Below are 18,923 nucleotides of genomic sequence, written 5' to 3'. Positions count from 1 at the left end.
CAAGCTTTGGTTGAATGCTCACTCAGTTGTGTGTGTGAGACTGCAACGTCGGTCATCTTCAGCAACCGAGCGAGGTGGCGCAGTGGTTAGCACACTGGACTCGCATTCGGGAGGACGTCGGTTCAATCCCGTCTCCAGCCATCCTGATTTAGGTTTTCCGTGATTTCCCTAAATCGTTTCGGGCAAATGCTGGGATGGTTCCTTTGAAAGGGCATGGCCGATTTCCTTCCCCATCCTTCCCTAACCCGAGCTTGCGCTCCGTCTCTAATGACCTCGTTGTCGACGGGACGTTAAACACTAACCACCACCACCATCATCTTCAGCAACTTCTGCCACCCTATGTGAACTGTATTCTCTCCCTCTCCCTCTCTCTCTCTCTCTCTCTCTCTCTCTCTCTCTCTCTCTCTCTCTCTCTCTCACACACACACACACACACACACACACACACACATATAGATGGCAGGCATGTACAGACCACTTGGATGAGCTACATGCTTGCAGGGCTTTAATAAGCAGAAGATCTTTGCTTGGCTATTGTACTCATTAAAACTGATATCTGAAATAATTAACACAAGAAATGCACATGCACAGAATTTACATAAATTACTGCATGCTATACTACAATGTCAAACTGAAGTAACTTCTCAGTGACCCTATATAGCAGTTGTAGCGATCTCGTGGAGTAGGCCACTTCCTCCAACACAAATGCTGGTAACCCATCAGTTGACGGACCGGCTGTAGGAGGTCCAGTTATTAAGATAATGGACATGGGTTTCAGGCAGAATATTACCATTCTGATTTAGTGTGTTTTCCTAAAATAATTCAGGTCAAAACTGGAAGTTCCCTGGAAAAAAAAGGAGTGCATCAAGTTTCCTCTGGCATCCCCCCACCCCTCCTCCCCCTCCCGTGAGTTTGGTGGGCTACTGAACTTTAACCTTCCTTCCTATAACCTCACATGGTGGAAGGAATGAGCATCAGTACTATCTCATCAAAGTAAAAGAAAACTCTTGATGAATATTTACTTAACCCTTTTGCTGCTACATGTGTGCTGTCTGCCTTCTGTGCTGAATACAGCTTTGTTGTGGCTGTACTGCTCGCCAGGTGCTGAAACCTTTGCTGAGAGATGGTGTTCTGGTCGAATTCAAATACTTATCATCCAATTTTAAGGAAGCTATTCACTGAAAAACTTTGATTTTTGCACTTTTTACAGTCTGTTATCTTTGCTTGATAAAGTACTTAATTTCTTTTTGCCATATGCCATAGGGTCAGTGCTGCATCAAATGAAGTAAAACATTGCCTGAAAATTTAGCTCACACATTGCAATATATGAAATGTAGATAAGATATCGAAATTTTATTTAAAATTGAGTGCAGAACGATATCTTATTTGGTTCCTGAGTTGTTGATTTTTATATCTTACAGACAGTTGTGTGCGACACTCCCATTTCTGTTCCTGTGAATTGGGAAATATGTGGCCATAACAGTCATCATATTTCATCGATAGTTCAAGATCTAGAATTGAGTTTGCAAATAACAGCACTCAAAGACACATATATGTTGTATGATAAATACTCGAAACTTTTTTACTCACCAAGATATTGAAGTAACTTGTTCGCTGCAGTGAGAGTTCGCTGGCTCAGGGTGCATACAGATTTCAGTATCACTGTAGCAAAATACAAGTGGTGCATGTGTACACATCCCCAGCACCTAGGGAATGATGCAGCAGGACATTTATACACATCCACAGCAGCGAGAGGTTTAATAACTACCCAGTTAGCCAGCCTATTACTTACTTATCCAAAGTACTGTGACTGTGATCATGAATTCACAACGAGCAAAGTTAATTTTTGTTTAACCAGATAAAAATTCACTTGATGCCTTCCTGAGAGACAATCTCCTCTCCTTCCAAATTAACAGTGTAAGTGTAGACCAAATGTGGCTTGAATTCTAGGAAATAGTATCAGCAGCAATTGAGAGATTTGTACCAAGTAAATTAACAACCGATGGAGGTGATCTTTCTTGGTGCACAAAACAGGTCAGAACACTGTTACAGAAACAACGAAAAAAAAAAAATGCCAAATTTAAACAGACACAGAATCTCCAAGATTGGCGATCTTTGACAGAAGTTCGAAGTTTAGCATGGACTTCAGTATGCCGTGCTTATAGTAGTTTCGACAGTGAAACTTTGTCTCGAAACCTGGCAGAAAATCAAAAGAGATTCTGGTCATATGTGAAGTATGGTCGCAGCAACACACAATCAATGCCTTCTCTGTGCAATAACAATGGAAATACTGTACTATGATGACAGTCTGCCAAAGCCTTCCGAACTTCCTTCACCCAAGAAGACAAAATAAATATTCTAGAATTTGAATTGAGAACAGCTGGCAACATGATTAAAGTAGAAATAGAGATCCTTGGAGTAGTGAAGCAACATAAGTCACTTAAACAAAGCAAGTCTTCCGGTCCAGACTGTTTACCAGTTACGTTCCATTCAGAGTATACTGATACAATAGCTCCATACTTAACAATCGCATACAACCGTTCGCTCGACAAAGGATCTGTACCCAAAGACTGGAAAGTTGCACAGGTAATACCAATATCCAAGGAAGGTAGTAGGTGTAATCCACTAAATTACAGACCCGTATCATTAACATCGATATGTAGCAGGATTTTGGAACATATATCGTGTTCGAACATTATGAATTACCTCGAAGAAAACTGTCTATTGACACACAGTCAACATGGGTTTAGAAAACATCGTTCATGTGAAACACAACTATCTCTTTACTTACACGAAATGTTGAGTGTTATTGACAAGGGATTTAAAATTGATTCCATATTTCTAGATGTCCAGAAGGCTTTTGACACTGTACCACACAAGCGGCTTGTAGTGAAATTGCATGCTTACAGAATATTGTCTCAGTTCTATGACTGGGTTCATGATTTCCTGTCGGAGAGGTCACAGTTCATAGTAACTGAGGGAAAGTCATTGAGTAAAACAGAAGTGATTTCTGGCAGTCCCCAAGATAGTGTTATAGGCCCTTTGCTGTTCCTTACCTATATAAATGATTTAGGAGAAATGGTTCAAATGGCTCTGAGCACTATGGGACTGAACTGAGGTGATCAGTCCCCTAGGACTTAGAACTACTTAAACCTAACTAACCTAAGGACATCACACACACCCATGCCCGAGGCAGGATTCGAACCTGCAACTGTAGTGGTCGTGCGGTTCCAGACTGTAGCGCCTAGAACCGCTCGGCTGCTCTGGCCGGCTTTAGGAGACATCCTGAGCAGCTGTCTTAGGTTTTTGCAGATGACGCTGTCATTTATCGACTAATATGGTCACCAGAAGATCAAACCAAATTGAAAAAGGATTTAGAAAAGATATCTGATTGGTGCGAAAAGTGGCAGGTGGCCCTAAATAATGAAAATTGTGAGGTCATCCACATGAGTGCTAAAAGGAACTCGTTAAACTTCGGCTACACAATAAACCAGTCTAATCTAAAAGCTGTAAATTCAACTAAATACCTAGGTATTACAATTAGGAACAACTTAAATTGGAAGGAACACATAGAAAATGTTGTGGGGAAGGCTAACCAAAGACTGCGGTCTATTGGCGGGGTACTTAGAAAATGTAACAGACTTACTAAGGAGACTGCCTACACTATGCTTGTCCGTCCTCTTTTAGAATACTGCTGCGCGACATGGGATCCTTACCAGAAAGGACTGACAGAATACATCGAGAAAGTTCAAAGAAGGGCAGCATGTTTGATATTATTGCGAAATAGGGGAAAGGGTGTCACTAAAATGATACAGGATTTGGGGTGGACATCATTAAAACAAAGGCGTTTTTTGTTGCAATAGAATCTTCTCACAAAATTTGAATAACCAACTTCCTCCTTCGAATGAAAAAAGTATTTAGTTGACACCAACCTGTTTAGGGAGAAATGATCATCACAATAAAACAAGAAAAATTAAAGCTCACACGGAAAGATATAGGTGTTAATTTTTTCTGTGCATTGTATGAGATTGGAATAATGGAGAATTGTTGTGTACATAGTGCTGTGAACCCTCTGCCACGCACTTAAATGTGATTTGCGGAGTACCCACACAGATGTAGATGTAGATTTTTACGTGTGGGCCTCTTCACACTGAAAGCATGTATTCCATGAGTGGCTTTCTTTGGCTAAGTCAGTAACTTTTGGTGAGTGCACATTACATGCCAGTGTGCAAGTTATCCACCAGTCATGTCACAAATGAGACAATGTCTCAGTCGCTGACTGATTGTGCTGAGTTGGAGGTTCTGAAACCCATTGTGCTGATTTGGAGGTTCTGAAACCCACAGTATGCATCTGACTGCATGTGCTCAGTGATGGGGGATTTTGAAATTGTCTGCTGATATTGTAAGTTAAACTGTTTTCACTCATGTTATGATAATGAAGTTTATGCTTTTTGACCTACTAATCTTCATTTTATCCTTTGTTTTGTTTTTGTGACAACTTTCAAAGGCTGCACGAGGGCTCAGTATTTTTCGTACAGTTGTTTTCCCACATCTGACACCAAATATCTGAAAGTGAAAATGTATTTATGTTTTACAGTATCTGAACAAGGAATAAACCTACACTGTGAATAAATAAGAACATGAATATATAGAAAACATCTCTTAAAGAAAATTGTTTTAACCTCTTAAAAGTCTGTTCTATTGAAGGAGAAAATGGTTTTGAATGTTATTTGCTCTTTGGAAAGAAAACAAGATGCAAAAGGTAAAGCAAAAAGACACTATGTGCTGCCTTTCAAATATCAATTGATGTGTGTGTATGTAAATAATTTCTTTGGCATAAATGTTGATATTTTGAAATGTCTGTATGACACTTCTCCTATTCTTTAAGTTCTCAGTAATGCGGAGAATTTACTGTGAGACCTTTGTCAAGAACATAGACTATTAACTTTAATTTCATCGTTAATAAACTCAACTATAACTGCTTGTCCCTTGTACTGTTACTATATTCAGCATTTTAAAAGGAGTCCTTCATAACCTGATTTGCACTATTTAGTACTGGTCTAAGTGGCAGACTGCACCCAGCACACATGCAGTTTTGGCTTTGATGTGTAAGCATAAAACACCATCAGTGAAAAGCAAGTCTCAGTACAGGAATATAATGCCACAGGTGCTGCGGTAGACAAACTTGCTGTGAATAGTCGACTGAGGCAGAAAAGTCAGTTGTGTAAAATTAGCCTAAGGGAGCTAGGTGTGTTGTATCCTTTTACTCAATAATATATTTTTTTAAAGTAGTAAGTTATATATGGGTAGCTGCTTTTTTTTTTTTTTGCATGTAATTGCGGTAATTTACTCACGTGAAATGCGGTTTCTCTCTATGCATTGCAGTTATTTCTTGCAATTCTCAGTTATAGCAAATACATACTGAGCACCATTTTATCTTCATCATTTATTTGAAACAAAACTCCTTTGATTTAGTTAACCATTCAAAATGTATTTGTGAATAGTCTTCATTACATATCACCAAACAACAACCAAGTGTCCTTTCCCCCATATCCAGATTTGAGCTGCTTCTGTCTCTCCATTCCCTCACCTTTTTTTAAACATTTTCATTTTAGTGCTCTTCTATGCTGGAATACCACTGCCCATAGAGCTTCTATACACAAACCACAATGATCAATATTACTTTGGTGTAGACTCGACATCCGCCGAGTGGGAAATCAGTGCAGAATATTTACGAAAAATAGGATAATACATGCATGACAGAATTGGCAGACAATTATTTCCTTTCAATAAATATGAGCTGACTTTACTATTCTGTCACAGGTACACAGTAATTGTTTTGCGGTAAGAAATTGTAAGGTATTTGGATAACTACAATATGTACCAAGTTTGATTGAAATTGTTCCAGACATTGCAGAGCTGTACTCACATTTTCATAATATTCTTCTGGGTTGTAGACCACATTATGTTGTATAATGTACCATAGTTTCCCCCATTGCTGGAAGTGACCACTGTCAGTGTATAATAATCCCTAATAATAATAATAATAATAATAATAGTAATAGTAATGGTTTCATGTGGCTTGATAACCAGGTGCAAGTCCTTCCACTTACAGACCATTTTGCTGACTTGCCTGTCCCTATCCTACCCCAGTTATCCAACTGGGGTGAATGTGGAATGCGAACTATGTGTTGTTCCTTGCGGCTACTCACAATTTTTACATTAACAATTGCTGTAATATCCAAGATATCAGAGCATTTTACAATAAAATGCACTGTGCAATATTATGAAAGTTGACTCTGGTTGCATTAGCCTATTAACTTGCTTATGCTTGCATGTCTCCCCCGGTACTAAGTTTGACCGGGTAAGGTAGCTAAGGCAATGGTCAGCACACTGGACCTTCGTTTGGGAGTGGGGCGGTTCAGATCTCTGTCCCAACATACAGATTTAGGATTTCCATGACTTCCCTAAATTGTGTAACGCAAATGCTGAGATTATTCCTTTCATACTTTGGTGGAGAGTGGGATGGGAGGAGAGACCCGAGAGGAGGGAACTCGTGCTCTATCTCTAATGATCTCATTGCCGACAGGACATTTTAACTCTGATCTGCCTTCCTTGGCAGTTTGTTTGATTGAGTTTGCTTCAGGAATCTTTTAAAATCTGAAAAGTCTTTATTTTTGCTTTGTTGCAGGTGAAGCTGTAAATGTATTTATAAATTGCATGTTAAACCTGTTAGATTGGACTGCTAAGAAGATGAACAGAGTATGCTCTCGGATTGGGGTAAAGCAAAACACCAGCAAGGACCCATTGGCTGTTGAAAACTGCTCGTCTGCTGTTAACACAGTGTGAACACTTAAGTACCTGAATGCCTAACATTGCTGAGAGAGCATGAGCTCACCACTGGTATGATTTCTTTTATTATGCATTGTTTGTGCCGTACAGAAACATCCTGTTCTTTTGTAAAATATTTTTTTTTTTTTATGTAGGAAAAGAGCGAACTGCTTCATGGCTAAGTACATTCCTTCAGAGAGTACTAATCAGTACAGTTTTTTAAATGTGTTTTACTATGGAGAAGGAACACTGTTTTCTCATATGACATATTCTAATCAGTTATACAGATTACCACATTTTGTAATTACTTTATTTTTGCTGGTGCATTGTGTCAGGCTTGTGTGTAAGTACAGAGCCAAAACAATTAAAAAATTGTACCCAACATTCATTATTGGATTCGCGCACCCAAAAGAAATTACTGTAAAATGTGACTTTTGCATTACTTTTCAGGATGTTCATACAGTTTAAATTCTGTTTGTTTGTTACTGCTGTTGTCTATATTGTATGTGTGTTTCTTTTGATTTTAATTTTCCATATTTACTTTCAAAAGAAGCTATTACTGCCTCTAGAAAAGAAAAAAAAGAGGAAAATTTTTTATTGTGATTTCTTCTATTATCATAACTTGAAATGTATTACTGTAATTTCTTTGCAATCTGCAAAATTTTATTCTTAACGAGCAGATTTCAAGAGAAAAACAAACTACTTCAAGTGTAGAATGAGAGTAAACAGTCCGTGTCAGTCACCATCTTTCTGGATATATTAATGGAATAAGAAATAAAAATAATAAGATGTCTAAGTGTGCAGAAGCTGATAAATATTTTCTTAATAGTTGCAGATCATACCTTTTTGGGATAGATACCTTTTTGGGACAGACAAGTCCCAAATAGCTGAATATACTCACTGATCTGTGTTAAGAAATGCATTAGCAGTGTATCAAAAAATTAATTTGTAGGCACATGCCTACCATCTACGTATAAATAACAACAAGTTTGAAAATATATGAAAATAAACAGACAGCTGTTCATAAGAATATCCCATGAGCTTTGATTATAAAAGAAAGAAATAACATTTTAGAACAGATTGTGTTTTTAAGTAGTTTTTTGGTGTTTCAGCCATCTACTGAGTAACAGCAGTACTCCATTTCCAATTCCCGCTAGTTGTTCTCTCAAAATGTTACAGTTTTCGGTAATGTCTCATGTTGTATCATGACCTGAACGAGTTTATCTCTTCTTTTTGTTATGTTAATTCCATTTTTTCTATTTTCTACATTAATGATGTATGAATGACCCATTCATCTTCTTCAGGCACTGAGAGTTGTGCTGTGGCATGTACTCACTGTCTGGACCCCAACCACACTATGAACTATCATTGATCTTGTGCCATTGTAAATAGCTGATTTTGAATTCAACTGCTAACGTCCACAGTGCCTTTTGAGGTTCTTTTGTTTTTCAGAGACTGTACTTACATTCTGTAGAACGCATATTCTGCGAGTGTTTCCCAGGTCTGGTGGATGTGATGGCTGGTGAGATCATAACTGAGTGCCGGTCCCCAAGCTGTGTTGAAATTGTAACCTCTGTCTCCATTTATTAGGTTTATTGACATACTTATTTCGATACTTTCCTTAACCGTGCTGTCCCAGAAACTAATCTCACTGTGTTTCACTTTTGGTGGTTTTAGTGGGGTGTGTCATTGATGTCTGTTGCATCTCTCTTTGACTGTTCTGATAGTCTGCCCCACATGAGGCGTGGCACCTTCATACTGAACTCAGCTTTCAGAGACCTCAGTCATATTTAACAGTACAAAGAATGCTTTTTATCTTAGTTGAAGGAAGCAGAATACACTGGATGCCCTGTCTCCCTAGAAGTCTACCAATCTTTCCAGACATTGGAAAGCATAAGGTAAATGAGTGAGTTTTGGTTTCTCTTCGCCTGTCTCTGTTTCAACCTCTTTCTCAGGTGTCCTTGATTTTGACTCAGATTGACGATCTGAGTAACCACTCCTTTGGGAACACTGTTGGTAGGTGTTGTAACTCTTCAGAAAGGCTCTCCTTGTCCGATTTCTGTGGACAACAGTCTTTAGCACTGAATATCTGGGTGACAGATGGTGATCGCTCAAGGTGAGGGGATGGAGGTTGTTGTGCATGAGTTTTATGTATGCACTGTGACCCATCAATACCATAGATCTTCTGTTAACATTTCAAGCAAAGGTAGCTAGTCCTCTTCTTCAACACAGCTGAACACCTGCCTGGAAGCATACCATTAATCAGCCACACTGAGAAAATCTGAGAGATCACATTTATTATTCTCTTTTTCAAAAATTTTCCCCTTTGTGTCTTGGAGAAGGTCTCCTGTCTGGATGTCTGCTATAACACTACACTTCAGAAGCTTCTGATATTTTTATTTGTGTCTTCCCTGTTGTACAAATCATGCACCCACACATGTCCTATGCTCCAAGTATATGGTTTCATGAATCTTTTTGTGGCCTTGAGCTTTATATTATTGGATGTTAGTAGACATTGCTTTTTTTAGAAAAACTTTTTGCGTTGTGCATTCTTGGCTACTGTGCCCTCCTTGTCTATTCCTTCTTTATCTGTTCAGCTATAGAGATAGCAAAATGCCTTCATCTCGTGTTAAATTTTGATAATGGAAGTCCTGGTAGGATGTAAGTAATTATAAGCAAAGGTAACAACTTACTGAATAGTAGAGGTGCTGAGTCATAAACAAGCAGATAATTCTTGTTTAAGTGAAACATTTAGCAACTGAAAGCACCCACCTTCTAGGCATGTGATTGTCTTTGCTTTCTTTCTGTTTATGTGCATACTACAGCCATCAGCTAGTACAAATTGCGTTTCATTAAGCACTAAGATAAGTGTGTACAGTTGGAAAAGCTTACATAAATTGTTCGTAACATTCTTCTTCGTTTCCCGCTTTTTGGTTCTTTGCAATTGAAGTCCTCACCATTATTGACTGAAATCAAATATTTGTCTCTTTTTTCGTTACTAGCTGCACGTAGAGTTTAATGATAATTTGTTCTTATTATTTAACTGCTTTAAGCTTAAGCTTGTAATGTTACAATTTCACTTTGGGATTCTGTGTCACAGTACGAGTACCTCCTGTCTATTTCTGTTCACTGTTGTCTTCTACACTATCATTCTACTTACTCATTGTGAACATTTTTCTGTTTTTCACAAGGAACAGAACTCCATATTTTGTTCTATACAAATTTTTGCACACTGTAATAAATAGTAACAATAATAATAATAATAATTTGTTATTACATCAGCAATGAAAGTGTACTCTAATTTTGGATGCAGTAATTTATATTTCAGTAGTACAGATCACAGGAAAAGACAAAATATGTACTTGAAAAGATAATTATTTCCAGTCATTTAATTTTATACTTCACTTCTTCATAATATCATATTGGAAACTGATATTTTGCTTTCTGCATTTCATCGAACTGTCTCTGCGAACACTTTTCCAATGTATGCACTGTAGAACTGCAGCAAGTGTTGTTGATGAGGTGATGATTATAATGTTTCTCATAGCTTGGTATTGCACCATGGACTAAAATCCAATAATGTATTTCTGTGCCTATTGTTCAACGGGCTTGATTTTTATTTGTTTTTATTAGTCCTTTGTTGTCATGGTCATCGGTCCATTTGAACCTGTTTACAGTGTTTAAACCTTCACAATTTCTGCCTCCCACACTTCCGTCGATTACCCAATTAACTATTCCTCAATGTCTAAAGATTTGTCATATCAGTCTAACCCTTTGTGTGCTCAATTTGTGCCTAAAGCTTGTTTCTCTCCAGTCTATTCAGTACTTCTTCATTAGTTCCTCAGTCCACCTACATAATTTCCTGTAGCAACACATGTCAACAAGCTTCTACTCTTTTCTTGTATGTAGTATCTATCACTCATGTTTCACTTCCATGTAACGCTCCACTCTTGACAAATATTTTCAGAAACAGTTTTGTAACACTTAAATTTTTATTCAGTATTAATAAATTACTCATTTTCAGAAATTTTTCCTAACTATGTGCAGTCTACATTTTGCATGTTCTTCACTTACATTGTCAGCAGTTATTTTGCTATCCGAACAGGAGAATGCAGTCTCTCATTTCCTGATCTAATTCTCCTAGCATCACCTGACTTAATTCAGCTACACTCCATTACTCTTGATTTATGTTTGTTTATGTTCATCGTGTACCCTCTTTACAAGACACTATCCACTCCATTCAGTTGATCTACCAAGTCCTAAGCAGTCTGACAGAATGACAATCTCATTAACAAACCCCAAAGTTTTTATTTCTTCTTCCTGAACTTAATTTCTTTTGCAAATGTCTCCTTAGTTTTCTGCTTGCTCAGTATACATATTGAATAAAACATGGGATAGGCTACATTCCTGTCCTCCCAGTTCATTGTAAATTACTGCCTCCCTTTCATGTTCTTTGATCCTCAGGGCTGCTTTCCTGCATATTTTCTTAAGCAGGCTAATGAACTGATATATTAACTGATAAATTAAGTTGCTTTTTGTGGTGCATCTTTTCACGGGGACAAAGATTTTTAGCAGAAAGAGTATTAAAGACATTTTCCTAATATGATTTACGTACAGTTGATGAAATCTTTTGTGAATTTTTAAAATACTAGACACTCATTTGATGTATTTGTTACCAGCTGTCAGTGTATTAGGTTTTAAAGATGTGTCATCAGGTGCTCATTGAAAGAAAGATATTTTATATGTATAGTGTGCATTTTCATCCCTCTTTTTTTTTCTTTTTGCTGTAATACGAATATAGACTAATCAGTTGAAATGTTATTGTCTATGTTGCACTGCTAATGCATATTTGGAAAAGGTAGACAAGAAGAGGAGGAAAAGAAGGGGAAAAAGAATAAGATCAACCACTGTGTGTCATCGTCTTTCACCAATATGGTGTGCTCTATGTTCTTCTTAGTCCAGAGAGAGAATTTGGTGATTGTGGTTATTGTATTTCCTGTTGGACATGTAATTTACTTCTATAGTCTATCCAAAAGTGTCAAAAGTTCTCCAAGTTGCCACAAATACCTCATTCTGCTTCCTCTCCGTTTTACTGCCTGTATGAAACATCCTGAGCTGTAGGTAACAACTGATTTTATTTCAGTCCGATCGTAGCATGCATAGAGCTTTGTAGTTCTCCTGTCATTGGGAAAAAGGAAACACAAAAATAAAGCCACGGTTCTGTTCAGTTTGTCTTTCTTAATAGCCGTCTCACGCTTCCTGCCAAAAAGGGCAACATTTTATTAGGTTAGAAACAAAGATTTCAGTATTTAATAACCTAGCTGTGAATGTATGTAGTGTGCTAGCTCTCAAGTGCAAGTTGTAAAATAAATTATTATTTACACATTGTGAACTTGTAGATTATTTTTAAAATAATAGATTTTTATTTACAAAAGAAATATTTTTACAAAAAGAACTTGCTTGTATATAGTAATTTATAAAGTTGGCAGCTTATAACCGCTCAGAGAGAGAAATAGATGTGACATCAAAGTACAAAATTGACTCCTTAGCATATTACGGTACTCACTAAAATTATTGAAAAAAGGCTTTCATTTTATAAAGCAATTTATTAACATCAACGAAGAATGGCACGGGTGGTGATATCTTGACTGTGCCGTCCCATTTTGTAGTAATGTCCTTAGTATGTATGTGCTAATAGATCTGCATTTAAATGACTTAGGGTGAGTGAAGGTGTGCTTTGTAACATTTCCTTTTTATATATGTAATGTGTAAAAAATGTAAATAAATTTTTGACATTATTTACTACAGATTCCACCATACGTTCTTTCCTTGTTCCAGGAGTCATAATTTTTCCTCCAATATCTGCTTCACAAAGACAGACATTTGATATGTTACCTGTTGGCATTCCTTGTGGGATCTTAAGCATCAGTACATTGAATGTAGACAGCATTGCAAGTTGGGACAGATAGAAATATCTGCCACGGCTGAGCACACACTGTGTGAAGTCGATCACATAAAATTCGCCAACGTGCGGGGTATCACTGTTGATAGAATTACTTTGTCCTTTTGTTCAGGCAAGCCATCAAAATTCACAAGTGTGGCAATGGTTTTAACAGTAAAGAGGGAAGTCACAAGATAATTGGAGCCCAGATTCCCCTGATACAACAAATAACTGCTGCAAGTAACAAAGAGGTAACCACAGCAGTAACAACCTGGGTAATGCCCCCAGACATTGGCGTGGCAAGAACATATTACCTCTGGCCGCCAGCCCGACTCTGCTCTGCCCCCAACAATGAAGGGCGAATCTCTGCCAATACCAGCCACTCGTGCTGGCGAATGTTAGAAGAATCATTAAATGTCTGCATGAGATGAGTGCCAACAGGCAGCATGTCAAGAAGCGGCAGCTTAAACTGTAGCAAATTTGGCATTCTGACCCAAGCTGTCAGAGTTGACAGTCCTGTGTGTGAGGAGTGCTTGCTAGTGCATATGAATGGTGTGTGTTTTTTGCTGATGAAGGCTGTGGCCGAAAGCTTTGTGTAGTGTCATTTAATTGTCCCTGTCTGCAATTCAATTATGTTTTCTTTATAGTAAGTAGCAACCTTTTTATACTACATTGTTCAGATTTATACAGACATTAATTTGTACTATGTATCACGCATGAGTGGAAAATTTTTGTATGTTAGACTGAGTGATGTGTGGAAACCATTTGTATAATTGTTCATGCTGCACAGATGTATGGATAAACATTATGACATACGGATATTTACTTTTAAGTGACTGACTTGTTTTCTCTTTATTCACGTGAAATTTATGCCCAACTAGATCAGATTTGCTGTTGCCATTTTTCACAGTTTACTGCATGTTGTTTCTCCAGGAACGCGTGTGTGTGTGTGTGTGTGTGTGTGTGTGTGTGTGTGTGTGTGTTTTTCAATGTCTAGGTATCCACAACACAGTGGTGACTTGACTGGAAAACCTGGAAAATCAAGAATTTTTAAGTAAATTAAATTTTTTGGAAAAGCCATGGAACTCTGAGACTCTAGGGTGTTTTCATCTATTCATTGGCAGAATGGAATGTGCTGAGTTATTTTGTTAAAAGTACTCTAGGATTCTGCTTTGGAAACAATGAGTTGTTATGTCATAGAAGATTAAGATATGCGTTAAGTGGCTATGATGTTTGTTGCTCAATCGTAACTACCTCCATCCCTCACTGACCTCAGCTATCTTCATTATTGTGTGTGCGTTCTTGGGCTCCAGGTTCATTTACGTTGTGTGCTTGTGAGTGTCATGAACTGTAATATGTGTATGAGTATTTGCTACATAGCTGTGAATTTGTCATTTCCTCAAAAACTTTTTTTAAAGTAAAAGTGATATGAATACAGATCCATATATGAACAGACGTGTTTCGTAGACTAGCAGTGAACATTCAGGCTGCAGTTCGTTTTTACTGATTTCATTGCAAAGTAGCACTTTGCCAAATCTCTTGCAGTGTGGAGCTCCAAGTCAGGAATGACCACAGTGTGAAGAATGTCTGGTTTGAATTGTGATACACCCGTGCCATCGAAATTCACTGACATTGCATTCTAGTGACAACAGTGTGAAGTGTGTTCCTATGATGATTTCTCATTTACTTGAGGTTAACACACAATGATACAGCATGTCATGGAAGGTGATGGACAATGCTAGCAAGGCGGAAAGAGCTTGTAACTTCCAGAATAGTTGATGAAACTTTAAATCCTAGCTGAACTTCAAACAGTAACTAATAAGTGATGTGGCACCTCGAAACATTTCACTTGTGTCCATAATAACTTGTAAAGTAGAACATACTGTCCCACAACAAAAACAGGTGCAGGGAAGTCTGGCATTTCAACCTGGAAATCTCAGGGATTTTTTTTTAAATTTTTTTTTAATGAAACAAAGTCGCTACACTAGTGAATCTCCGGCAATGCTATCTGTTCATGCTGGCCCAATGTCAGAAAAATTACTAAACAACTGTTTCTCAACGATCCTGAAGTGAGTGTCATTGCGCAACATATCAAGAAGTTGCCACAAAAGCCTCAGCAGTTTAAAACCTATCGTCATCGTAGGAGAGGGGTTGCGCATCCCTCACTACTATCTGTGGCTAGGCATTGTCTTACTGAAATATGTTATATCAAGGAGGGGAGGCAGTGCTTCAGATTATTAACTCCTCTCCTATATTTTGCTGTTCAGAAGGACCAGTGCATTTTGCCGGGGTTGCTGAGAGCAGGGGTACTGGTAGAAGTGTAGTAGTGTTTTGCAGTTTGTGGCAACAAGGTTTCAGTTTTGTGTGTTTAAAGTCATTAGGACTGCGTGTCAGATCTGCTTTCGTATGAGGTATGTGTGTATTCAATAAAGACTGGATACTAACTGTCTGAATAAGGTACAGTGATCAAAGGAGCTACCTGTCACTGTCTACGCAGAATGCATCTTTCTGGCCTGAGCTGCTGGAGTTGGCAGTCGTGTTTGCGTGAGGTGTGCGTGGTTGTGTATGAATGGTGTATTTCACTTTTTCTGATGAAGCCTGCGGCCGAAAGTTTTGCGTGTCTTTTAATTGTGCATGTTTGCGACTGAATGTGTCATCTTTACAGTAAGTACCAATCTATATTTTCTTACATTGTTGGTATTCCGACTCGGAGTTTTGATCAATTTGTCTTGTAATTAGTGGAATATTTTTTAGTGCCCATGAGGGGGACCTTACCCTCTTTTATTTCAGGATCAGACGCCATTTTCTCCACCATCCAGACATCTCGTCAAAATTGTTTTGCAGTTCCTTCTGTCTGCACATTATTTTACAAGACAGTAAACAACAGCATCATCTGCAAAAGTCAAAGAGGGCAGCTTAGATTATTTTCTGAATCCTTAATATTTAATAAGAGGAACAACAGAGAGCATATAACACTTCCTTGTGGAATTTTGGGTATCATGTTAGCTTCACTAGATGACTTTCCATCAATTACTACAATTGTGATCTTTATGACAGAAAAGTGTGTCTAGTCGCACAACTGAGATGATATTCAATAGGCACACAGTTTGATTAGCAGCTGCTTGTGAGGAATGGTGTCAAGGACCTTCTGGAAATCTACAGTATATGAATAAAGAGCCAGTTGTACTTCACAAAAAAGATATTGTCTGAATCCATGCTGGTTGTGTATCAATATGATTTTCTTATAGAGGTTTTTCATAATGTTAGAACACATCGATATAGTGATGTGGGTCTATAATTCAGCAAAATACTTCTATTTCCTTTCTTGTGTACTGTTGTGATCTGTGCAACATACCAGTCTACAGGTTGTATATGATTGGTAAATATGGAGCTATTCCATCAGTGTACCTGAAAGGAAACTAGTTGATATACAGCCTGGACCAGAAGACCTTTCTTTACTAAGTAAATTAAGTTACTCTTCTACATCAAAGGTATCTACTTCCAAATATCTGGCAATGGTAGCTGTTCTTGACTGGAATAGTAATATATGTACTGTACCTTCTTTATGAAGGAATAACAGAAAACCACGTTTAGTAACTTCGCTTTAGTGATGTTATCAGTAACATTGCTGTAGCTATAATGATGTCAGGGGTTTGATTGTGTCTTGCTTCACTGTACGTACCACGAGAATCTGTTTAGATTTTTTTACCAGATCCGAGACAGAGAATTAAAAGCATCTTACAATTAAGTGCACATCAAGTTGTGTGCCATGGTGGGGCAAATGTGGTTTTTGACTGAAATTGCATGGGGTAAAAGTGCACAGTATGTTTTTGATATAAATGAAGCCAAGTTTCCCAAAGGCAAATTTTATTTATTCCTTGGTAAATGTGAAATATCGATATTAACCTAAAGAAATTCTTTTCCTTCTTTTTTTAACAAATATTGTACTTTTCAGAATTAACATTAAACTGCAGTATCCTCCCGTGCCTTTGTGTCCCGGTTGTTTTTGCAGAAGGCTGGAGACAAATAGTATCAGAGCCCTCCACTATTGACTCATCTGGGACAAAAGGGAATACAAATCTAGATCCTTTTTTCCGTATACAGGAAACATGCACTTCCTCTTTTCCAATGGTATTCTCAACTTGACCAAAATAATATTTAAAAGTCTTCTTGGTGGCAAAACGAACCAAAACAAAATCACCAGACCTCACTTCTAAATCATCTGTCAAGACTTCAAGAGTTGGAATTTCAGCTAGGACTGCACCTGAAGTGGAAGGTGAAGCATCACACAAACTTGCAGGTTCCATAGGAGAAGATGTGTCACAACTTGATGTAGTGGCTGCTCAGTTACTTCCGATGGCCTAAAATCGTCTTCAGTGAATGCCAGCTTATTAAGTGGCCACAATCCAGCCACCTTGAAGCTACATGCGTATTTTTTTGTGTAAATGAAAGTGTAAATGCTGTCCCACAAAACAATGCGATCTCTGAAATGGTGACCAGGATGCATTTTCATCCATCCAGCCATTGCTATTCTTAGATATCCCTTAAATGGCACAAAAACAATTATATCTAGTGGCTGCATCCTGTGGGAACTGTATGGTGGGAATGTCATCAGAATGATTCCACCATCTCTGGTAATACTCTTAACATCAAAGCTGATGTGACTTGCACGATTGTCCAGAAGTATGAGTAGGCGACTGTCTTTCGAACAGTTCATCTGCTTAGCTACAAGCTTCAAAACTCCGAGGAACAATTCATCTGTCATATATCCAGATTTGTTGGTGAATCCAATACTACCATTTGGTGTACCATCCAAAATTTGTCTTTCATATGGACTCGTGGATAAATGAACACTAATATGACCTATTCTTGAGTACTGCTCGAGCGTTTGGGATCCCTATCAGGTCGGATTGAGGGAGGACATAGAAGCAATTCAGAGGCGGGCTGCTAGATTTGTTACTGGTAGGTTTGATCATCACATGAGTGTTACGGAAGTGCTTCAGGAACTCGGGTGGGAGTCTCTGGAGGAAAGAAGGCGTTCTTTACGTGAATCGCTACTGAGGAAATTTAGAGAACCAGCATTTGAGGCTGACTGCAGTACAATTTTACTGCTGCCAACTTATATTTCACGGAAAGACCACAAAGATAAGATAAGAGAGATTAGAGCTCGTACAGAGGCATATAGGCAGTCATTTTTCCCTCGTTCTATTTGGGAGTGGAACAGGGAGAGAAGATGCTAGTTGTGGTAAGAGGTACCCTCCGCCAGGCACCATATGGTGGATTGCGGAGTACGTATGTAGATGTAGAACACTGGTGGTATGGCCATCCCTGAGGCTGAACAGAAAGCATACATGGTGACATTTTCCCCTCTCTCTTGTGATGCCACCATTCCCACTTGCTTCTTACCATGTTCTGCCATAACGTTGGAAGGCTGCATTGTGGTGAGAATGCCACATTCATCCAAGTTCATTATCCTGTCTGGAGTGAACTTAAATTTGTCCAGTACATTCAAAAATTGCCAAAGACAAGGTTAATATTTACGAGTACTTTGTTAAATTCTGCATCCCTTGCGAAGCTTGTATTTTCAGATCTACAAAGAGAGAGCTTCTGTTGCCTATGTAAAAATCCATACAACCAGCTACTAGGGTAATTAATTTTTTGCAGTTTTTTAGCATACATATATGCCAGTTCGTAAGCTTGGTTGTATGTCAGTCCATCGTGTAAATTCAATGCCTTCATGAAGTATTGAACTAGTAATTTCTCTTGAGGATCTGTGAAAACCTTAGGAACTCTGTATTTGGCCTCTGTCATATTAAGTGTTTTGATTTCTTCATCTGAATTTCCCGAATCACTTCCATCACATGGATCTGAAAAAAATATATAAGCCACAATGTACAGAATAGAAAAGGATTTTTGCAGTTACACAACTGTATCTGTTGTTTGTCTAAGACAGTTGGTTTACAAAGAACAATAAAATTAGTATATGTTCGCGTATTTATTTGGAAACTCACCTGGAAGGATCTGAATGCTTTCTTTTAGATTAGATTAGATTAGATTAGATTTACTTTCATTCCAATTGATCCGTAGTGAGGAGGTCCTCCAGGATGTGGAACATGTCAGAAAAACAACAATACATGACAAATATTTACAA

General features: G+C 38.1%; 1 protein-coding gene across 1 annotated transcript in view; it reads left to right on the top strand.

Annotated features, from left to right (window-relative positions):
* Positions 1 to 12,640, top strand: part of LOC126106882 (nuclear factor related to kappa-B-binding protein) — a 194,237-nt gene extending 181,597 nt beyond the window's left edge. Inside the window, exon 24 of the mRNA XM_049913296.1 lies at positions 6,692 to 12,640. Coding sequence (XP_049769253.1) covers positions 6,692 to 6,695 — 4 coding nt within the window. The 3' untranslated portion in view covers positions 6,696 to 12,640. The remainder of the gene's footprint in view (positions 1 to 6,691) is intronic.
* Positions 12,641 to 18,923: the final 6,283 nt, after the last annotated feature.

Source organism: Schistocerca cancellata, chromosome 10 (genome assembly GCF_023864275.1).
Source record: "Schistocerca cancellata isolate TAMUIC-IGC-003103 chromosome 10, iqSchCanc2.1, whole genome shotgun sequence".
In the NCBI taxonomy this organism is placed as follows: Eukaryota; Metazoa; Arthropoda; class Insecta; order Orthoptera; family Acrididae; genus Schistocerca; species Schistocerca cancellata.
Note: the sequence above shows the minus strand (reverse complement) of the source record. Positions and strands in the feature narration are given on the sequence as shown.